The 24,306-nt window shown below is 43.0% G+C and overlaps 1 protein-coding gene and 1 pseudogene across 4 annotated transcripts in view; one reads left to right on the top strand and one right to left on the bottom strand.

Annotated features, from left to right (window-relative positions):
• Positions 1-24,306, bottom strand: part of SNX10 (sorting nexin 10) — an 86,275-nt gene that overhangs the window by 17,049 nt on the left and 44,920 nt on the right. For 2 of the 3 annotated variants that reach the window (XM_030932376.1, XM_010356531.2), the window contains one exon: positions 11,594-11,640. In XM_030932376.1, the coding sequence (XP_030788236.1) occupies positions 11,594-11,617 (24 nt within the window). In that variant the 5' untranslated portion in view covers positions 11,618-11,640. Of the gene's footprint in view, positions 1-316; positions 438-11,593; positions 11,641-24,306 lie in introns of those variants that run through there. The other variant, XM_030932377.1, reaches the window with a different exon arrangement.
• Positions 21,623-22,202, top strand: LOC104656825 (annotated as a pseudogene). Its single transcript, XR_747186.2, has one exon. The product of XR_747186.2 is annotated as a ubiquitin-like protein FUBI pseudogene (transcript).

Here is a 24,306-nt window from a genome sequence, read left to right as displayed (position 1 = left end):
AAGCAACACGCCACTTCACACTTCCAGCCTTCGACCAAGCTGTTCTCTCTGCCTGGACTGCTAGGCCACCCTACTGTCCTTTTTTTTTTTTTTTTTTAATCTTCTCTCTTTTATTTTAATCTTCTCTTTTCTTCTACTGTTTTTTGCCAACTCCAATTCATTTTTCAAATGCAACTTGGTCCCCACTTTTTCTGGGAACCCTTCTCGGATTCACCAGTCTGATTTATTTGACCCTCCTCTGAGCCCCCAACATCTCTGGGATTGCCTTGGGCATAGTCCCTACTCACCACGTCCTACTGTGCTGTATTGTAATTACCTGTAGGCCTCCTCTAGCAGATGCTAAGCTCCTGTAGGGCAGCTTAGGCTATCTTGTAAGACTTGAATGCCTGATACATCCAATGCATTCCATTAGTATCATTTAATGAATAAATAAATGCCTGCAGGAATAAACAAACTGCCTTCAGGAAAGGAATATCAAACTTCACTTAAAATTAAAACCTCATCTACTTGGATTCTTGGGCTCCATGAATTAATGATAAGTTCTTTAGCAGCTGGTCTAAAGTTTATTGTATTTAACAAACCCCTTCCTCTAAGGATGTGCCAATTAACAGCATAAGGATACAAGAGCAATGTTTAAGATCTGGCAGAACAAACTGTTTTCTAGCACCCTAAAGAACCCAGAAGCACCTACTTTACATAGAAATAATTGAAAATCCTTCTGATAGCTTCAATAACTTAGTCCCCTAAGACTTGTACCAGGAAACAATTTGTTAGCCTAGTTGGAGCTAAAATATGTACTTGAAAGTAATAAAAGTACATTTATTTTAAAATATTCTATAATTCACATGGGTCTCCTCCTCCCCCACTCTGCCATTAGTAGGAATTAGTGAAGTTTCCCCATACTCTCAGCTACAAATAGCACACCCAGGAAGCCAAGGTTCACCTCTAATCTCTTAATTAGACGCATCCCTCATGACATTGCCCGCCATTCTTCAAAGGAATGTTGACAGGCTGTCAGCCACAGAGGACAGTTCCACAGCCCCTTACCTAGAATCATATGGATTTCCTAGGAAAATTGCTTCAGCAGCTGCAGTTAGTCAATTTAATAACCTTATTAAACACTTTAATGACTTCTTGGGCCTAACGACTATATGTAGTAGGAAAAAGCCAGGCAGAGTGGAATTAAAAATTTAGACTAACTGTCCCTACTGTTCTCCATGTGAAAACAGACTTCTAAAGAAAGACAGACTCCTAGACTCTTTGAAGATCTAATTCCTGTGTTATCCTATAATAATCACCCTTTGATTTCAATGTTCCCTGTTTTTCCCCCCATCCCCACACCCCAGGTTTGACCATTATCCACTTCTACCCTGTCTTTTTTTTTTTCCTTAGCCCTTATGTGAGATGAAACTAATAATAAAAATAACTGTATTGTATTGTACCAGGGCACTCGACATGTGGCAGGCTTTGTACTGTTTCACAAATGTTTTCTTCAATCTTTACAACAACCCTCAGAGCTCAGTATATTCTCATCCTACTCTATGGATTTTTTAAATGAGGCTTCTAAAGCGTAAGCAACTGGCCCAAAGTCAAATGACCAGTCTGAGCTAAGTTGCAAACTCACATCTGCCTTGTTCCAAAGACTGTACTCTAAAACATGTTCTATCTAGTGACTCTTTTAGTAATAATAAATATTAGGCAATTTCCAATTTCACTGTAATTGTTTTGGAGGGGGAAGTTTTTTCTGCTTTTATTAGCTAAACTACCAGTTCAGACAACATGCTCTTCTCAAACTCTGTCCTTCTGGCTTCTTAAAGCTTTGTATTTCATTTTTGTATTTCTAGCACCAAGCATGGTACTAGCACATACTAAGTGCATATTAAATGTTTCAGAATTAACCAACTGATTTACAAATAAGATTTTTTAAAAGGCAGAGGTCCTCTATGCTGAAAATCGTAAGATGCTATTGAAAGGAATCGAAGCAGAGACATACTATGTTCACAAATTGGAAGACCCAACATAATTAAGAGATAAATTGGCCCAAAATTGATCTGTAGGTTTAACACAATTCCTATAAAAAATATCAGCAAGATTTTTTTGAAGACATAAAAATGGGCTTATTCTAAAATTTATATGGAAAGGGAAATGTCTTAGAATAGCCAAGAATTTTTTGAAAAAGAATAAAGTGGAAGGAAGCCTTCTTCCCAATGTTAAGGCTACAGTAGCAAGACAATGGAGTCCTAGAGAGGGATAGACACAGTAGATCAATGAAAGAGAACAGAACACCCAGAGAGAGACCTACACAAATATGCCCACCTGATTTTTGACAAAGGTGCAAAAACAATTCAAAGGAGAAGGAAAAGCCTCTCAAGAAATGGTTATGGAACAACTGGACATCCATAGGCCAAGAGATGAACCTCAACCTAAAGCTTGTACCTCATACAAAAATCAACACTAACCAAAACCACAGATGTAAATGTCAAACATAAAACATCAGAGAAAACTTTTAGAAAAACTTTTAGAAAAAAAAAAAACATCAGGCTGGGCGCGGTGGCTCACGCCTGCAATCCCAGCACTTTGGGAGGCCGAGGCGGGCGGATCATGAGGTCAGGAGATCGAGACCATCTGGCTAACACAGTGATACCCCATCTCTACTAAAAAATACAAAAAATTAGCCAGGCGTGTAGTCCCAGCTACTCGGGAGGCTGAGGCAGGAGAAAGGCGTGAACCCAGGAGGCAGAGCTTGCAGTAAGCCGAAATCACGCCACTGCACTCCAGCCTGGGCAACAGAGCGAGAATCCGTCTTAAAAAAAAATAAAAATAAAAATAAAACCTTTCAGCCTAGGACCAGGAGAAGAGTTCTTAGACTTGATCTCAAAAGGGCAATCCACATAAGGAAAAAGTGATCAATTAGGCTTCACCAAGCTAAAAATCTTTGCTCTGCAAAAGACACTGTGAAAAACGTTAAAAGAACAAATTACAGACTGAAGAAATATTTGCAAATTACACATCCCATAAAGGACTTGCATCTAGAATACATTAAAAAAAAAAAAAAAAAAAAACCTCTCAGACAGGTGAGGTGGCTCTCTCCTGTAATCCCAGCACTTTGGGAGGCCAAGGTGTGAGGATCACCTGAGCTCAGGAGTTCAAGACCAGCCTGGGCAACACAGTGAAACCCTGTCTCTATGAAACATTTAAAAATTATTTAAAAATTAGCTGAGTGTACTGGCTCACACCTGTAGTCCCAGCTACTCAGGAAGCTGAGGTGGGAGGATTGCTTGAGCCTGGCGGATGGGTGGGAGGTTGCAGTGAGCTGAGATTGCACCACTGCACTCCAGCCTCAGCAGGAGAGACCCTGTCTCAAAACACTCATTTACTCACTCTAAAAACACAGTATTTAAAAAATAGAATTTAATTAGAAAACAGGCAAAAGACATGAAGAGGCATTTCACCCAAATAGGGCATTCAGATGGCAAACAAGCACGAGGAAAGATGTTCAACATCATTAACTACTAGGGAAATACAATTAACCCCACAATGATACATCATACATACCTATTACAGTTTCTAGGGGGATTACCACTATTTTTTATTTTAGCCATTGGGATAGGTGTGTTTTTTAAAATTTTCCATCATAGCTTAGTTTGAATCTTTGTAGCACAGTAAAGATGAGTAGGTGTTAACTGTAAAAATATTTCTTAGATTACAGAAGGATCACAAAAGACGAAAGCTAATAAAGCAGAACGTCTAGGCGTTAAGTGAATATTAATTTTTCATAGGTTTGATGAGAATTTTCTACCATAAAAATGCAAACTTGTCTCAGTTTGTTCTTCCTTCTTGGGACATTTTTTTCCCATTTCAAAGTAATGTTTTACACGTTCATGTATTTAAACTGGATACTCATTCATTCGTTCACTGAAAATATACTGTGTACCAACAATGCACTAGGTACTTTTCCATAGAACTAATGATTATAGAATTTACCTGTGTGGGCTGGGTGTGGTGGCTCACGCCTGTAATCCCAGCACTTTGGGAGGCCACGGCAGGTGGATTATCTGAGGTCAGGAGTTTGAGACCAGCCTGGCCAACATGGTGAAACACCGTCTCTACTAAAAATACAAAAATTAGCCAAGTGTGGTGGCACACACCTGTAATCCCAGCTACTTGGGAGACTGAGGCAGGAGAATTGCTTGAGTCTGGGAGGCGGAGGTTGCAGTGAGCCAAGATCGTGCCACAGCACTCCAGCCTGGCCGACAGAGCAAGACTCTAACTCAAAACAAACAAACAAACAAACAAACAAAAAGAATTTACCAGTGTGTTAATCACCAGAGCGCTATTCAGGACCCCCATATAACAATCTCACAACTAAAATCTAGCACGTTTCATATACTATATTCTTTACAAATAACAAGGCAGAAGGAATATATCAAGTAACCTTCCTTTATTTCCTTTTTTTTTTTTTTTTTTTTTTTTTTGAGACGGAGTCTCGCTCTGTCGCCCGGGCTGGAGTGCAGTGGCCGGATCTCAGCTCACTGCAAGCTCCGCCTCCCGGGTTTACGCCATTCTCCTGCCTCAGCCTCCCGAGTAGCTGGGACTACAGACGCCCGCCACCTCGCCCGGCTAGTTTTTTGTATTTTGTAGTAGAGACGAGGTTTCACCGTGTTAGCCAGGATGGTCTCGATCTCCTGACCTCGTTATCTGCCCGTCTCGGCCTCCCAAAGTGCTGGGATTACAGGCTTGAGCCACCGCGCCCGGCCACCTTCCTTTATTTCCTAATAACAACTGTAACAAATAACTTAAGAGACATATGACAAGGGATATTACTTGCCACTCTACAGCATGGAGTATGTTTAAATACCATCCTCTGGTGGTACTGAATGATGATTTTTTGAAAAGCTTTTATTACTTCAGGATAAACAACTGTGGAGAGATTTAGCTAGACCTGCCTTTTACATGACTTACAATAGTTCACAATGTTTCAAGTTTCTTTACACAAGTAGTATCCCAAATCAATGAGAGTTACCTTTTCATATCCTGTAACACATTAGGAAAAGTGCAGGAAAAAAAACAAAAAACAAAAAACCTCCTCTTCTGCAATAAGAAATAATTGGCATCCACAAGGATGCAATCAGCAAAATCTAGAATGTGAAAACCTTTACAAGGCAAAATATGCAATTTCTTCCACAAATAAATTGCAAAACGGGGAAAAGAGAGAATTAAAGACTTTAAACAATGTATCAACCAAATGCAACGTGTGGTCCTTATCTGAATCCTAATTAAATAGAGAATTAGAACAACCAAGTATATAATTTTTTTCAAAATAATCAAGGTAATTTGCACATTGAATATTTGATGATATGAAGGAATTAATTATTTAACATGTGATAATATGGTTCATTTTTTAAAAAGGTCATTTGTTAGAAATGCATACTGAAATATTTACAGATGAAATTATATAACATCTAGAATTTGTTTCCAAATAATTGACTGTGGTAGTAGGAGGAAATAGGTGGGGTGGGGATACAGCTTGGTTATGAGTTAATAATGAGTTAGGAAACTGTTGAAGCTGGTTGGTAGGTACATACATGGGGGTTCATTCTATTATCATCTCTACCTTGTGTATTTTTTTGTTTCGGGGATTTAAGAGGCGAGGTCTCACTCCGTTGCACAGGGTGGAATGCAGTGGTTATTCACGATCACTCACTGCAGCCTCGAACTCCTGGGCTCAAGTGATCTTCCCGCCTTGGCCAAGTAGCTGGAATTACATGCATGCACCAACACACCAAGCTTTGTGCAATTTTTTAACACAAATAGGAGCGTAACCTACATTTATAAATACTATTTTGTTTATTGGTTTATTCACTGTATAATCTTTCAGAAATCTTTTTATGTGAGCATATATATGTCAATGATACTTGTTTTAATATAAACCTTTTATTTTAAACAGTTTTAGATATAGAGAAATTATGAAAATAGTACAGAGTGGTCCTACACATCCCCCACCCAGCTTCCCCTATTATTAACATTTTATATTAGCATGCTGCATTTGTAACAATTCATTAATCAACATTGACATGTTATTATTAACTGAAGTCCATACTTCATTAAGATTGCTGGTCGGGCACGGTGGCTCACGCCTGTAATCCCAGCACTTTGGGAGGTTGAGGCGGGCGGATCACTCACGAGGTCAGGAGATCATGACCATTCTGGCTAACATAGTGAAACCCCGTCTTTACTAAAAATACAAAAAATTAGCCGGGCGTGGTGGCAGGCGCCTGTAGTCCCAGCTACTCAGGAGGCTAAGGCAGGAGAATGGCATGAACCCGGGAGGCGGAGCTTGCAGTGAGCCCAGATTGCGCCACTGCACTCTAGACTGGCCGACACGGCAAGACTCGTTCTCAAAAAAAAAAAAAAAAAAAAAAAAGATTGATTTAATTTTCACCTAATATCATTTATCTGTTCCAAGATCCCACCTGAGATACATTATATTTAGTCATTGTGTTTCCTTGGGCTCCTTCCTCTTGGCTGTGACAGTTTCTCAGGCGTTCCTTATTTTTCATGACCTTGACAATTTGAGAAGCCCTGGTAGGTATTTTGCAGAATGTCTCTAATTGGGATTTGTCTGCTGTTTGTCTCATGATTAGATTGGTGTTATAGGTTTTCAGAAGGAAGGCTACCTATTTCAAAAGGTAAAAATGCCATTTTTATCATTTCCAGGGTACATGCTATCAACATAATATCACTGTGAGTGTTAACAGTGATCACCTGGCTGAGGAAGTGTTTGTCAGATTTCTCCACTGTAAAGTTACTCTTTTTTCATTTCTTAACAAATGTGAAGATGAATTTATGTTTACTAATTCTTTTCTTTTCTAAGTCACTTCTAATTTAAACAGAGCTGGTGAAGTATTTCTTGAAATGTGTTAGAACACTAAGCTGGAAGAGTGAGATATTAAACTATAAATTCTGTATGATCTCAATTTTCTAAAAATGACATATACATACGTATAGAAAAAGACTAGAAAGAAATAGCTCAAAGTTTTATTTTTTCCTGTACACTTTTCCAAAAATGTTCTGCAGTGAACAATTATTTTAAAATCTGGAAGAAGAGTTAAGAAAAAAAAAAAGGAAGGAAGATCTTTCTCTGGGACAGGCTCAGAAAAAAACACCAGAGTCCTCACAGTAACTATAACACAAATGTAGTGCTCAGAATGATAGCAGCCTTCTCTGAAACCTGGTGTGTATGCGTGAAGACAATATTCCCAGCGCTTGTCTGCTTACAGAAGACTGTAAATTGCCTCTTATGGAAACCTAACTGTTTTTTCCAATAGGAACACTTAATAACTGAGTATAATAGAGACTGAGAAAAATGGAGGCGGGGGATGGGAGGGGAAAAAAGGGAGAAAGAAGAAACAAGGGAGAGAGGAACAACAAATTTAGGTATTGGGGAGTGGGAAAATGTTTTGTCTTGTTGCTTCCCATCAAAGTACCCAGCATCACAGGATCCTAGATAATATTATTTATTTGTTAATGATATCATCAGTTCCAGCCCAGTCAGTTTCCAGTCAGTTTCCCAATATCAAAAACATGCTTTCCTAGAGCGAGTCCAGAATATGACCATGGGTCAGCATAAGCATATCTTGGACATATTAATATTAACCTTAGGGGCTGCTCATCCAAAATGGCAACACATCCCTCCCTGCCGGCTCTCCCCATAGCGCCCCATCTCCTCCCTCAGTGGTGGAGTCCTCATGGTTTGTGCAACTCTCCAGGGCCCACTTCGGCCTGCCCTACTCAGGATATTCCCTGCCAAAGAACTGATGGATGTATCATCGCTAAAATGTCAATAACTGGTAGTTGTCTAGAAGCTGCTGTTATACCTAGTATGAAGTATGTGCATTTGGGAAGGGGAAAAGCACTTATTCTAAAGGGATAAATCTCTAAAAGTAGAATGCAGCCATCATGATCCAGGAAAGCAGGGGAGATATGCATGCATACACACATACATTCAAAAGGGTTGTTTCAGCCCACACTTCAGGTCACATCACACAGGGACGAACAGTCTAGTTACACCAACTGAGCTCTGTGCCAAGGAAAGAGCCCAGTGCCCTTATGGAGGAGGGAGCAGGTGCTTGGGCAAGAATGTCCGACTCCATGGAAGGGACTGTGTGCAGCTGGATCAAATGCTCACTCATACACCCGACAAGATGAGTTCAGCAAGGCTGAGGCAAGCATCCTGAGTAGTACAGAAAAATCAAACAGCTTACTCTGGACATTCGAATATAAAAAGAACAAAAATGCCTAGCTCCACAAAAGACACTGTCTGAAATGCGTTTCCTGTCACAGCCACCTGCCTTTCCATTTGGAGTCTGGGTTCTGTCTCATTAAACAGAAGAGTTGATTCAGTTGGGTCCATCTAATTATTCTTATTAAAATATGTAACCATAATATTTTAATTGTAAATTAAAGTTGCATGCATGAATGAATCTGAATTCATTTTAATTTCACAATGGCCCAATGCCAAGGCCTTTTTATGGAGAAGATCCATCAGCTCGGATACTGCTCTCCTGGGAACTCAAACCACTGTGCAAATGGAACATGTTTAACTAACAAGGGAGATTCTCACTCCCTTTTCTCCTCTTTCTAGATTTATTACAGTCATAAAGCTGTTTTAACAAGAGAGACTACATTTGATTCCTTACCCCCAAAATGTGTTAAAAAAAACTAAAATTTAAGGTCAGTACTACTATTTAGATAGAACTAAGATGTCACTCCCAGGCTGTATGAATCTTGTTTCAAGAACGGTAAATAAATCTCAATTCAGTGCCAACCTCATATTAATTAGTAACGTTTGCAGTAGGTGCTGAGAGGAAAGTGCTTCCATACTCAGTGTACCCTTGGTCTAGATTCCAAAACAATCAGTCATACTGCATTTGGTCCTTACATATTCGATTAGGTGGAACCTGAATTACTTTCCACTAAACAACCAGACACTAGCATACTGAAAGGCTTGACCTAAACCTTCTCTATTTCTAACTGGCATTGACTACAGGATACTGCTGGGGAGGTGATTAGATAAAAATATCTTTTACAGTTAAAGGTTTAGAAAGCTTCTTCTTGACTTCTAAGCTGATGCCTGAAGGATAAGGAGAAGTTAGCCAGTCAACACAGTATGAAGGCTAGGGGAAGAGATCATTCCAGACAGTGGAAAAAAACATCTGTAAAAGTCCATGGGGGTCAGAGTGCATGGAACATTCAAGGCTCTAAAATAAGCTCTGAAATAAGGAACAAGAAGTGCACTGGAGTGGCAGGTGGGGCACAGGAAAGAAGTCTGGAGAAAGGTTTGGATCCTGCAGAGTGCTAGAGACCACATGCAGGTGTTTTGACTTTGTTCTAAGAGCAATGGATTTGAAACCAGGCGATCATTCTAGCTACACCAAGTGACTCTGCACACTGTCACACATGGGTGCTGGGAGGACAACTCCGCCCGTGACTCCTTCAGGAGGATGACCAGAAGCTCTGCCCTTGGACCCCACCTGACTGCCCGTGCGTCCAGCTCTTGCTTTGGCTGGTTCTCGTTTGTGTTCTTTCTCTATAACAAGCAGCATCTTTGAGGATAACAGCTCTTGAGTTCTGTGAGTTTTTCTTGTGAATTATTAAACTTGAAGGTGGTTCACGAAAGCCCCAAACTTGCAACTGGTGTTGGAGGCGAGGGCAATCCTGAGGGAACTATGCCCTTAACCTTGCAGTTTCATTAACTTCATGGGCGGGTATTTCCCAGAGCAAGCAGCTTGGTCTCAGTATTACTCAAAATGAGATGGAAAAAAGCATGCCTGGTATAGGTATTGTGTAAGGTCACCTCTAGGGGTGGAAGTGAGGGGGACTGACTGGAAAGGGGCACAGAGTACCTTCTGGGGAGCCAGAAACATCTATACTTTGATCTGAGTGGTAGTTACACAGGTATATAAAAATCCATTTAGGCCATGCTCAGTGGCTCATGCCTATAATCCCAGCTCTTTGGGAGGCTGAGGCAGGAGGATCACTTGAAGCCAGAAGTCCGAGACCAATCTAGGCAACAAAGAGAGACCCTGTCTCTATTAAAACAAAAAAAACAAAAATCCATTGGGCTACATACATAAGATTGGGACACTTTATGCATTTTACTGTACATATTATAGCCCAGTTTTTTTTCATTTTTTGTGTTTTTTCTGAGACAGAGTCTCGCTTTGTCACCCAGGCTGGAGTGCAGTGGCATGATCTCAGCTCATTGCAATGTCCACCTCCCAGGTTCAAGAGATTCTTGTGCCTCAGCCTCCCAAGTAGCTGGAACTACAGACACGTGCCACTATGCCCAGCTAATTCTGGTATTTTTAGTAGAGATGGGGTTTCCCCATGTTGGACAGGCTGCTCTCGAACTCCTGACCTCAAGTAATCCAACCACCTCGGCCTCCCAAAGTGCTGGGATTACAGGCATGAGTCATGGTGCCCAGCCAATTCTTTTGGTTTTTGGTTTTTGGTTTGAGACAGGGTCTTGCTCTGTCACCGGGGCTGAAGTGTGGAGGCGTGATCTTGGCTCACTGTAATCTCTGGCTCCCAGGCTCAAGGGATCCTCCCACCTCAGCCTCCTGAGTACATAGGACCACAGGCACAGGCCACCATGCCTGTCTAGCCAATTTTTAAAAGTTAAAAAACAAACCAAAACACTGCCTTTGAAAACGGGGAAGCCCAGCCTAGAGTTAAGGGATGCAAGCAGGCTGGACTGCTGAGAAGAACCTGAAGCCAAAGATAGGGCTGAAATTAAAGATGTGAGAGCTAGCAAAGGACTTTCTGGAAAGATTCTCTGAAATAAATTGTTTCGTGCTTTCAACTTGGGCACAGTGAGCTGGGACCATGTGACTGTGTGAATGCGTGACTCATGTGCAAGTGTGTGCATGTGTGTGTGGGTGCACACTCCCTAGACAGGCCCCTGTGCTGCTGCTCCACTTCATCAGCCTCACCAAGTGATAATGTGCACTGCACCACAGCAGGCAGGGCAACAGGTACTGCCAAAGGAGGGACACTCAGCTGGGGCTGGCATGATGGCTGTCCTACCCTCCTCCCAGTCAGGGAGAGAGGCTCAGGGGGCTAGCATGGAGGCCTGGGAAGCCAGGCTGCAGGCAGAAGGGCCAATCTTGCCTGTGTTGTATGAAACCAAGCCCAGGCAACAAGTGGGACAAACCTGAAACTAATGGCAGAAATTCCCCTGGGCTGCTACCTGAAGGGAGGAGAATTCAGGGATGAGTCAATGGAGTAGAAAAGCAGGAAGGCAGACTGGATGGAGACGGCTCCAAGCAAGGGGTAGGAGGCAGAGCCTGGGCGAATTCTGAGTCACGAGCTGTGGGTGGGAATGTGCTCCACAGCTGAGTCACTGGAACCCAAAATGAAGGCCATGCAGGCACCAGTGGTGGGAGTGGAGGAGCAGGTACAGGAGGGTGGGCCTTTGTTCTTTCATGAAACCTCCTCTAGCAACCCATGGGTTTATGGTTCACGAATGAAGAACTAACCCGTGTGAGTCAAAACATGTGGGTTATTTATTTTTGGATTTGTGATGACATACCTCTTTCTGTTGTTCCGGAAACATCTTCAGCACAGGACACAATCAATCTGAAAAAGAAGATATCCACAATGGGTGATTTGCAACCTCCAAACTGGAGTGGATCCACCGCTCATGGCCTCCCACCGAAATCCCCTGACAGAGCCCCCTGCCCCACAGTCCCTGACACATGAGCCTCTGCTCCTCCCACGCTGCCCTCTCCTGCTGGCAGGACCAAGGTGCACATCAATCCACACCAGGGATGAGGAGTCTGGACCCCAACAAGTCCAAGGCAGCTGGATGACAACAGACCTTCAAACTGCAAGGCCAGCCAGTCAGGCGGAGGCTGAAGCCTTAACAAATCGGGAAGGAAGCTAGAGATGCCGGGGAGCAGAAGCCATGGACGGGGGGATGCTGGCTGGAAAAGACGCCCAGAGAGATCCACCACCAGAGGCAGCCCTGACGCTTTTACTGGAAGCTCAAACCTTCTGGGACCAGGCCCTTCCTGTGACATTTAAATTATTCCAGAGGTCACACAAGAGATGGCATGGCCCTCAGCGGGGGAAAGTCAGGACCTTGACTCTGACCTTCTGAGCAGTGCAGCCAGCCTGTCGTTTGATACCAGGCCCTGCATGTCTCTGGGGTTGTCAATTGTTCTTTCAACCCACTTGGTATGTAAGCTCATTAGATTTAACACCTGCTCCGGGCCAAAAACAAAAGGCAAATTTAAATCCCCTGCCTATATCCACACATATGTATTCTTACAACTGAGGGTGACTATGACTGCAGGTCTACTATTTGTCTTCACTTTGATAATATTAGTATGTGTCTGAACCCACTTTCCGGGTCCGTATTATCCCCCACACGTATTCCCAGAGTCTCTATACTCATGTTTCTGGCACCATAGGGAACACAGGGAAGCAGGAACACAAGCTCTGCCTCCAGGGCCCTGTGGAGGTACAGACGAGAGACCCCACAGAGCCTCTGGAACGGGAGAGTGAGCCGCACCCAGGCAGCAGCAGGAAGCTTTCCAAGAAGGGCGTCCCTTTCCCCTGGAGCAGTCAAAGGACACATGAGAGGGAAGGAGAGAGCAGGGGATCTCAGTGTTCAAGGAAAAAAAGCAGGACCTCCAGGGGAGCAACACCACCACCCAGAGAGCCTGGTGAAAAGCGTGCCCTATGGTCCAGAGATCGTGACCAGGCCAGATCAGCTGGGGGACAGGGTTCTCAGAGGGTGCAGTCGCATGGAATCATGGCTGCCATAAAGATATGTCCATGTCCTGATCCACAGAACCTGTGAATGTGACTTTATTTGAAAAAAGGGTCTTTGCAGATATAATTAAGTTAAGAATCTCAAGGAAAGATCATCCTGGATGACTGGAGTGAACCCTAAATCTGATGGCAAGTGCCTATATAAGACAAAGACAGGAGACACACACACAGAAGAACATGCGAAGACAAAGACGGAGGAGGGAGAGGGATGCAGCCCCCAGCCACAGAGCCCCTGGGGCTGGAAGAAGCAAAGCAGGATTCTCCCCTAGGGCCTCTGCAGGGGAGCACGGCTCTGCTGCCACCCGGATTTTGGACTTCCAGCATCCCAAATTGTAAGAGGTTCCAAATATCAAGTTTGTGATAATTTATTGCCACAGCTGTAAGGCGCTAGTCAAGAGGGGACTGGTGGACGTTAGGTTGGAAAGACAGACTGGGGTTGGAACTGGAGATTCTGTTCAGTCACTCTTCGTGGAACTCCTGCTACGTGCCATGAGCTGGGGTGGAAGCGGGACACACGGTAGAGTACACAGCAGGCTCGGAGCTTTTGAGGCGACTTCCTAATTATAACGTAGAAATGACAGGAAAGGACACCGTGTGATAGGAATGGAAAAACACACAACAGGGCTAAACCTGGAGGACATAGGCCAAATGAAATAAGTCAGTCACATAAAGACAGCAACCGTATGATTCCACTTGTATGAAGTACCAAGGGCAGTCACACTCAGAGGCAAAGGCCGGGTGCGGTGGCTCACACCTGTAATCCCAGCACTTTGGTCGGCCAAGGCAAGCAGATCCCCTACCTGAGGTCAGGAGTTCAAGACCACCAGCCCAGCCAACAGGGCAAAACCCCATCTCTACCAAAAACAAAAACTTATCCGGGTATGGTGGCACGCCCATGGTCCCAGCTCCTCAGGAGGCTGAGGTAGAAGGATCACTTGAGCCTGGGAGGCAAAAGTTGCAGTTAGCTGAGATTGTGCTACTGTACTCCAGCTTGAGTGAGAGACCAAATCTCAAAAAAAAAAAAAAATTCAGAGACAGAAAGTAGAAGGGTGGCTGCCAAGTATGGGAGGGAGAGGGGGTGGGGGGCAGCTGAGTGAGTACAGAGTTTCAGTTGTGCAAGATGAAAAGAGTTCAGGAGATCAGCTGCACAACAATGTGAGCATCCTTCACGCCACTGAACTGTACACCTAGAAATGGACCAGGTGGTACATTTTAGGTCATGTGTTTTTTACAACTTAAAACAAAATTTTAAAGAATGGAGGGACTAAGTGGGGGTGGAGAGAGTTTACTGAGAAAATGGCACTTCCGCTGAGGCCTAAAGGATGGTGTGAGATAGCCATGAAAGCAAAAGGAAAAAGGCCCTCTACACAGAAGGCCTGTGTCGTGCCAAGGGGAGGAGGCCAGGAGGAGGAGTGGTTCAAGTCCGGTTATCATGGGATTCCTGCACCAGAGCCAAGTTAGCTGGTGGGTTCCACCATCTCAGGATCTGGCCATGCTTCCCGCACACATCGCATGCTCCACACGGCTAAACCTCTGCCCTCATACTTTCACCCTTTCCAGCCACCAGTAAACTCCCGCTCCTCTGCCAGGATTCTACAAGGAAATCACTTCCCAGGCTCTCTGCCCCGTTACACAACCGCGTGCTGTGCAGTCCCCTGGTGCCATTAACCTTGCTTGCATCATGATGTTTAGATACCCTCTGTCTCTCCTATTTGACTGAATTTCTCCAACAGGGTATAGCTGTGTTTCCTTGTGTAATTAAACTCCACAACTGTCCTGTGAGGATTTGAATATCCCCACTTCCCAAGTAAGAAAGCGGAAGGTCAGAGGGGTTAAGTTGCCCAAGGTCATACTATGAAAGAGTGTGAAAGCTCAAGTTCCACTGCAACCAAAACCAGTCTGCTTCCCCAGGGTGGCCTTCCAATGCCACAGGCTGCCTCCATGACTCTGTAATGTGAACAAATGGTTCAAAGTTGGGGTCTTAATTTTCCCCAAAGGGCTTGAGCTTTTCCCAGCCAGGCAGAACTTTGCACTTCTATCTAATAGGAGTCTGATAATTGGCCACTTTCAGATGCTACAGACCAAGTCCAACTATGAAATAGGAAACTGGCCCCAGTGGCTCACACCTGTAATCTCAGCACTTTGGGAGGATGAGGTGGGCAGATCGCTTGAGCCCAGGAATTCAAGACCAGCCTGGATAACATGGCAAAACCCTGTCTCTACAAAAAATACAAAAATTAGCTGGGCATGGTAGCATGCGCCTGTGGTCCCAGCTACTTGGGAGGCTGAGGTGGGAGGACTGCTTGAGCCCGGGAGGTCAAGGCTGTGATGAGCCATGATCATGCCACTGCTCTCCAGCCTAGGTGACAGTGAGACCCTGTCTCAAAATATAAAAGTAAAATAAATTAAAAAAGAAAATAGGAAACTTGGGAAAGTTGAAAGCAGTTTTAACCAGTTTCAACAAGTTATTCCAAAACATCACATTGAACTATCATGGTCAACCTCTAATACTGTAAATCTGTACAGTGAAAATGGTGGTGGGCAGGGGGAGATCATTTCATTTTCTAAGCTCTATACACTTCCATATTGTCTGAATTTTTCTAGTAACACATTAAACTTTTTAAAGTAATAATTATTTTAAATACAGTAAATAGCATAATACTCTCAGAATAAATAATAATTTTGACATAAATTATTTTTATTTCATGTAAAATAAATAGCAAATTCAAATGTATTAAGAGATGCTACCTTTATAACACAAGAGAAAGTATCATTTGGTACTAGATCTTGCCATGGCATTTACTGGTGGGGAGAAGGAAATTCAATGATAGCACAATTGTATGGTTTGAGATTAAAGGGCAACTGTCTATAATTTAGCAAACCAAAGCTGCCAATCAGAAATTGCTCCCTGAGGCCAGGCGCAGTGGCTCACTCCTGTAATCCCAACACTTTGGGAGGCTGAGGTGGCCAGATCACCTGAAGTCAGGAGTTTGAGACCAGCCTGGCAAACATGGTGAAACCCTGTCTCTACTAAAAATACAAAAATCAGCCAGGTGTGGTGGCACATGCCTGTAATCCCAGCTACTCGGGAGGCTGAGGCAGGAGAATCACTTGAACTTGGGAGGTGGAGGTTGCAGTGAGCCAAGATCATGCCATTGCACTCCAGCCGGGGCAACAAGAGCGAGACTGCATCAGAAGGAAGGAAAGAAGGAAGGGAGGGAGGTAGGGAGGGAGGAAGAAAGAAAGAAAAGAAAGAAATTGCTCCCTGACAAAACTATGCCCTTTAGGTAAGTTGGAAAATTTTAGATTTGTATAGATAGATTTCCAAACTCCCCAGACTAGCTTATGTGTCTGTCATAATAATGCACATAACGGGCTGGGTGTGGTGGCCCACGCCTGTATTCCCAGCACTTCGGGAGGTTGAAGTAGGTGGATCATTTGAGGTCAGGAGTTCAAGACCAGCCTGACCAGTATGGTGAAACCCTGTTTCTACTGAAAATACAAAAATTAGCCGGGCATGGTGGCATACACAGCTACTCGGGAGGCTGAGACAGGAGAACTGCTTGAACTCAGGAAGCCAAGGTTGCAGTGAGCCAAGATCACACCACTGCACTCCCGCCTGGACGACAGAGCGAGACTCCATCTCAAAAAAAAAAGGAAATAGAGAATTCTTGTCTCACTGAAAGACTGTTATGCCAAGTCTGGATATCTGCCTCCCGGTGATAGGCTGTCTCCAGAGTATTCTGTGTCTCCTCCACCATGAAGAACCCCCATCACACCTAGATGGCCACCCATTCTCCTTTTCTCTTACCTTCATTGTAAGAATTATTATTTTCATTTTATTTCATTTTTTTTTTAGAGACCGGGTCTCATTGTCACCCAGGCTGGTGTGCAGTGGCACAATTATAGCTCACTATTGCCTCAGATTCCTAGGCTCAAGTGTTCCTCCCACCTCAGCCTCCCTAGCAGCTGAGACTACAGGAACAAGCCACCTTGCTTAATTTTTTACATTTTTTGTAGAGACAGGATATCCCCATGTTGCCCAGGCTGGTCTCAAACTCCTGGCCTCAAGCCATCCTCCTGCCTCAGCCTCCCAAAGTGCTCGATAACAGGTGTGAGTCACCGCACCCAGCCCATTCCAAGAATTATTAAATCTCACTATCAAGTTGGGTGTGGCTTGGTTTCCACATTATTTGAATTTTTCGTTTAAAAACAAAAAATCATCCAGGGATGGTGGTGCACACCTGTAGTCCTAACGACTCAGGAGGCTGAGGTGGGAGGATCCCTTCAGCCCAGGTTAGGCTGCAGTGAGCTATTTGCACCACTACACTCTAGCCTAGACAACACAGCGAGACTCTGTCTCTAAAATAAACAAATGAAAAAAGATAAAATCTCACAACCATATCAAACAACAGGAATGATTTCTCAAACCTGCTGGCGACATTACAGCTGGATACACACAGGCAGCAGACACGTGGGTTATCCCCTTCCTGGGAAACATGGCAGTTCTGAAGACTCATCTAAGAGACTTGTGTGTCTCTTCACAACCCCACTGCCCTGAAAGCATGGTACACAGATCTGCCCAAACCAAAAACTCGAGGAGAAAGTTTCTTCTATTTTCTACCCTGGAATGTTTTTTCTATAAAATGTAAAATGTCTATGAAGCAAAGATAAAATTCTATAAAGCACCACTCGGCAATCTTTTTGTGTAGAGGGTCAGACAGTAAATATTTGAGGCTTTGAAAGCCACAGGGTCTCTGCACCTCTTACTCAAGTCTGCAGTGCATAGTGAAAAGGCACTCACAGATGCCTAACTGAATGAACATGGTTGGGTTCCAGTTAAACTTTATCGACAAAAACTGGTGGCAGTAGTTTGCAGACCCCCACTACAGAGCAAGCCATTACTGTGCCTTCAATACTTACATACTATACCTTAATAATACCTTTCTGAGGTCAACAGGCCAAAACATTTGCAATAGCAGGCTTGGTCTATATGCCTATGGGAGATCTTACTGATAAGTAAACTACTGACCAAAAGTTTGTGGACTATCTAGGTGAAGAGAAGGAATCACATATTTTTTCAAATGATGAAATAAGAAATAACAAGTATGGTTTATATAATGATTTAAAATAAAAATGGCAAAGACTTTTTCTAAATCTTTAGATCAGGTGCTCCCTGATTCATGAATCACTAATAAAAGCCAATTTAATTTTTAAACAAAATTTTTTGTAACTTTTTCTTTTGACAGGATCAAAATCTCAGAACCAACTGTTTATTTAAAAAAAAAAAAAAATCGGCCAGGTGCGGTGGCTCATGCCTGTAATCCCAGTACTTTGGGAGGCCGAGGCAGGTAGATCACAAGGTCAGGAGTTTGACACCAGCCTGGCCAATATGGTGAAACCCTGTTTCTACTAAAAATACAAAAAGTAGCCAGGCATGGTGGTGGGCACCTGTAATCCCAGCTACTCAGGAGGCTGAGGCAGGAGAATCGCTTAAAGCTGGGAGGCAGAGGTTGCAGTGAGCTGAGATCGTGCCACTGCACTCCAGACTGAGTGACAGAGTGACACTCCATCAAAAAAAAAAAAAAAATCAAGCTCAACAACAACAATGAAAACTACCTGTACCCTAAATGCCTGACTTCACCACTGTGCAACCTGGCATGTAACATAATTGCACTTGAACCCCACAAATTTGTACAAATAAAAAATCTGATTTAAAAAATATGCAAGACCAGGCACATGCCTGTAATCCCAGCACTTTGGGATGCTGAGGTGGGAGGATCACTTGAGCTCAAAGTTTGAGACCAATCTGGGCAGCATGGCGAAATCCTGAAACTGACTCTGTAAAATTATAACTGAGGGAATTATGGCAGTGAAAGAAATCAGACCTCACTGACTCCATCTTGCTTCTAATCCTTAAGATGTCCTTGTTCATTCCTGGGCATAAAGCTCAACTAACTTTGGGAAGGAAATCAATGCATGGTTTGACTCTGAAATAAAATTGATAACAGCCCTTTCCCGAAAAGACCCCTTTCTTGCCTGGGATCCAGTCTGCCTTGGCAGGACTAACAAACTAGCTACAAGATTAGAAATTACAATTTAGGGGTCATGTAGTCTCTGGCTCCGAGGGTCTGAACCTTCCCAAATTGCTCCTGGGGATAACACAGTTATTGTAAAACCTAAGATCCGTGCTTTAGATATTTAGCAGACCCTGCAACTGCACTCGAAGGATCAGCTGATACCACCCAGAGCAGTAATCTGGCTCAACCAGTTCTGCCATCCCACCCAGGCACAGAAGACAGCAAGAAAACCTCATTTTGACCCTGCTATGATTCCATCTCCGACCTGACCAATCAGCACTCCCTACTTCCTAAGCTCCTACCCACCAAATTGTCTTTAAAAACTCTGATCCAGCCGGGAGCGGTGGCTCACGCCTGTAATCCCAGCACTTTGGGAGGCCGAGGCGGGCAGATCACGAGGTCAGAGATCGAGACCATCCTGGCTAACACGGTGAAACCCCGTCTCTACTAAAAATACAAAAAATTAGCCAGGTGTGGTGGTGGGTGCCTGTAGTCCCAGCTACTCATGAGGCAAGAGAATGGCATGAACCGAGATTGCACCACTGCACTCCAGCCTGGACAACAGATCGAGACTCAGTCTCAAAAAAATAAAAAAATAAAAAAATAAAACGACAACTCTGGTCTCCCACACAGCGGGGTCTGTGTAAATTACTCTTTTGCCACTGCAATTCCCGTCTTGATAAATTGGCTCTGTCTAGGCAGCAGACAAGGTGAACTCATTGGGAGGTTACAATTCCACCTCTACAAAATACACAAAAATTAGCCAGACATGGTAACACGTGCCTGAAGTCTCGGCCACTTGGGAGGCTGGTGTGGGAGAGCTGCTTGGGCCAGGGAGGCAGAGGTTGCAGTGAGCCAAGATCATGCCACTGCACTCCAGCCTGGGTGACAGAGTGAGACTGTCTCACCAAAAAAAAAAAAGAAAAAAAGTACAAAGAAATTGATAGACATTTCTCCAAAGATGACATGCAAATGGCCGATAAACATATGAAAACATGCTCAACATCACTAATCCACAATGAGAAATCAACTCACACCCATTAGGATAGCTACACGAGGATACATCCAAGAAACAAACAAAAAAAAGCACTGATGAGGATGTGGAGAAATCAGAATGCTTCTGTTGGCAGCAATGTAAAATGGTGCCGCTGCTATAGAAAACAGTATAGCCGTTCCTCAAAAAATTACAAACAGAAAACTACCACATGATCCAGGAATCCTACTTCCAGATATCCATCCAAAAGAACGGAAAACAGGCTCTCAAAGAGCTATTTGTGGGTCCACATCCACAGCAGTACTACTCACAATAGCCAAGAGGTGGAAGTAACCTAAGTGTCCATCAATGAAATGTAATGGATGAGCAAAACGTGGTCTCTCCATACAATGGGTCCCATTCAACGTTAAAAAGGAAGGAAATTCTGCCACATGCTACAAAGGAGGATGAACCTTAAGGACATTATGCTAAATGAAATAATCCAATTATAAAAAGACAAATCCTTTATTATTCCAGTTACATGAGGTTTTCAAGGAAATTAAATTCATAGAGACAGAAAGTAGAATGGTGGTTGCCAAGGGCTACAGGAAAGGGGAAATGGAACATTTAAGGGGGAAATAGAACATTCTTGTGTACTGATAAACAGTTTCAGTTTGTGAATGAAAAAGATCTAGAGATCTGTTATACAACAATGTGAACACCCTTAACGCTACTGAAGTGTACATTTAAAAACTGGTAAAATCTATACACTAGTACCATGTGAAAAAATAATAAAAATGGGTAAGACTGCAAATTTCATGTGTTTCTTACCACAATTAAAAATACAGTTTTTGAAAGAAGGTCAATAATCTACTTAAATGTTTAATCTTGCTATTAACAGAAGTGCAAATAAAAACAAGTACTGTGTTTTTTTCTTTAAAATTAGAAATTTATTTAATAATATCCACTGCTGGCAAGGATCATGAGAAATGGGAACTAACTACTGTTGGTAGGCATGTGAGCTATTTCAATATTTCTGAAAGATAATTTGGTCATATATTTCAAAAGCAACAATATAAATTGTTTATATTCTTTAACTCAATAATTTGACCTCTGGTAACTCAACCTAAAAAAAATCAGTGCTACATGCGCAAAATATTTGTACAGCAAAGAATGTTCAAAATGTAGTTTTTTAAAGAAACAATCAAAGAAAATGGAAACCTAAACATCCATAAGCAGAGTCAAAAAAATGAATTATGTTCCATCTGCATAACAGACTACCTCATAGCCATTATAAATTGTTATAAAAGAATATTAAATGATCGGGGCTGTTCAAACAGTTATTGTTGATTTTTTGTTGTTGTTATTTTTTGAGACAGTCTCGCTCTGTCGCCCAGGCTGGAGTGCTGTGGCACAATCTCAGCTCACTCTAACCTCCACCTCCTAGGTTCAAGGAATTTTCCTGCCTCAGCCTCCCCAGTAGGTGGGACTACAGGCGTGCACACCAAGCCTGGCTAATTTTTTTAATATTTTTAGTAGAGACGGAGTTTCACCATATTGGCCAGGCTGGTCTTGAACTTTTGACCTCAAGTCATCCACCCACTTCAGCCTCTCAAAGTGTTGGGATTAAAGGCGTGAGCCACTATGCCCGGCCTCAAACAGTAATATTAAGTGATTTTTTAAAGTACATATATATTTTTCTTATTTATTTAAGAACTGGAACGCAGTGACGTGATACGCAGCTCGAGGTCTGTGCAGACGCGCCGTCGCTTCTTCCTCTTTCTCGACTCCATCTTCGCGGTAGCGGCAGCTGGACCCACGGTTCAGTCGTCAACATGCAGCTCTTTGTCCGCGCCCAGGAGCTACACACCCTCGAGGTGACCGGCCAGGAAACGGTCGCCCAGATCAAGGCTCATGTAGCTTCACTGGAGGGCATTGCCCCGGAAGATCAAGTCGTGCTCCTGGCAGGCACCCCCCTGGAGGATGAGGCCACTCTGGGCCAGTGTGGGGTGGACGCCCTGACTACCCTGGAAGTAGGAGGCCGCATGCTTGGAGGTAAAGTCCATGGTTCCCTGGCCCGTGCTGGGAAAGTGAGAAGTCAGACTCCTAAGGTGGCCAAACAGGAGAAGAAGAAGAAGACCGGTCGGGCTAAGCGCCGGATGCAGTACAACCGGCGCTTTGTCAACGTTGTGCCCACCTTTGGCAAGAAGAAGGGCCCCAATGCCAATTCTTAAGTCCTTTGTAATTCCGGCTTTCTCTAATAAAAAAGCCACTTAGTTCAAAAAAAAAAAAAAAAAAAAAAAAAAAAAGAACTGGAGCTTATACACAACAAAGTTAAAAATTAACAGTGGTCATTTCTGGGTGGTAGGATTATGACTGATTTTCACTTCCTTTTTTTTTTTTTTTTCTGTATTTCCCCAAAAGATTACAGTGCATTTGTTACTTTTAGAGTTTAAGAACAAAACAGGTTTTTCAAAAGAAAGTAAAACCTAATGTGCTCTGTTACTTTTATTATTCCCTCCCCACAAAAAACAAACAGCAATCAAGTTAATTTCACTGTGTTTCATTTCCTCCCACATGTTCAGCTATTTTTCTATTCAAATAAAAAAATCACTGACTCCTTACTTTCATCTCTTAAGAATATTCCATCTGTGAGGTTATTTTAAATTCAATGTTACGTGCCAAGTTTTCCCGTATCTGCTCTCAATATTACCTATGCCCTTGGCTCTGCACTGGACACATCTGTGGTGGTGCCAGGGCCCTCCCAGATTTGCTGGGGAAGAGCCTACCAAGGTCCTGCTCCTAGGGCAGATCTACCGGTAGCCAGCTTTCATGACCCTCCCCAGACACAGTAGGGAGGATCAGGGATGGAATGGATGTCATACTCGAAAGAAGCCAGTCCACAGGTTAGAGGGTGCCTAGGGCACAGCCTGGCACAAAAAGAAGAAAGCGCTGGGCAATGGCTCCCTCCTAGTACTTGAACTAGGAAATATTACTACATTTGGTGGTTCTTTAAGAATGGAGCCTGGAAAGTGATGAAAGAGAAACTGGAGAGATAATGACATCACAGTTGGGGTCAAGGGACCAGAGTTTCTTGTGTTATACTCGTATAACACAAGTAGATATGAGCCATGATGTACATAAAAGATACTGAAGGCCACAGAAATTGGCCACCAGGCAAGCTGAATCACAGGAGCCAGCTTCTGTTGCTAAAATCTGCAGGGCTGCCTGGGGCCACTTTCCCAGTGGCTTCAGGGTCCAGCATCTCTGAGGTTCCCTATGCACAGTGTCCTTAGCATAAGCATCCCTTTACTCAAAGTGGCTTGAAGGTGACCCCAGTTTGGGCAATCAAAGGAACTCAAACAAAAAGAAAAAGAAATTAGAGCTGCACCAAAACATGAAAGCTGGGCTGAAGGCAGGCAGCCGTACACTTTCGGGGAGGGCCCACAGAGCGAGCAGAACCATCTGCAAACCAGGCCCAAACTGTCTCCCTCAGTCCCAGATTAGAACTAGAAAAGGCAAACCAAGATGGAAAAACAGCAGAACTCTGATACTCAGTTAAAGTTAGAAACACAAATAAAATTGCATTTAAGTTTTTCCACCATTCATCACAAAAGAAAAAAAAAGAGGATATGACAACACATCTTTTTTTAAAGTTTATTAGCAATCTAAAAAAATACTGGTTCATAGGACATAAATCAAAGAAACCACTAACTTGCTAATCTCTATGACACAGAAATTCCATTTATGGTCATGAACTTGATAGTAGGCCAAATTTAGGGTTTAAAATCCAAGAAACAAACAAACAAAAAAAACTGAAGTTTAACCTCACATTTATTTGAATGTCATTTTGGAAAAGTGCTACCTGAGACACAGACACTGAGAACATACCTGCATATGCATGTCGGCCCTGACCTCCACCTCCCTTTGTACTCACACTAAGAAGTATCCCAGTTACTAAACAGAATAAAAGGAAAGAAGCTGTGAAAAATGACACATGAAAGAAGTGAAATGACCACTGGCATAGGTGCTTCCTAACTCATACTGTGACATCCTCTCTCTTCAAAAACTGCCCTTAAATGTTTGAGGCGATGGATATCCCAGTTACTCTGATCTGATCATTACACATTGTACAGATGTATCAAAATGCCACATGTACCTCAAAAATACATATAACTATGATATAGCAAGTTTAAAAAGACAAAAACCAAAAAACTGCCTTGACCTCCCAAGCCAAATCCAAAAGCATTTTTCCCACTTCCCACTTTTACCAAGATCTTTTGGAACATCGGATAAATCTCAGAAGCTGGGGGAGTGGTATTAGTGATTTAAATATTAGTGTTAATTAGTCCAATCAGATTGCCTTTCTATTAACCAAGAGCTATCTTCGGTTACTCACTCATCAGTCATCCC

This window comes from Rhinopithecus roxellana, chromosome 6 (assembly GCF_007565055.1).
Source record: "Rhinopithecus roxellana isolate Shanxi Qingling chromosome 6, ASM756505v1, whole genome shotgun sequence".
NCBI classification, from domain to species: Eukaryota; Metazoa; Chordata; class Mammalia; order Primates; family Cercopithecidae; genus Rhinopithecus; species Rhinopithecus roxellana.
This window is presented reverse-complemented; position numbering and strand designations above follow the sequence as displayed.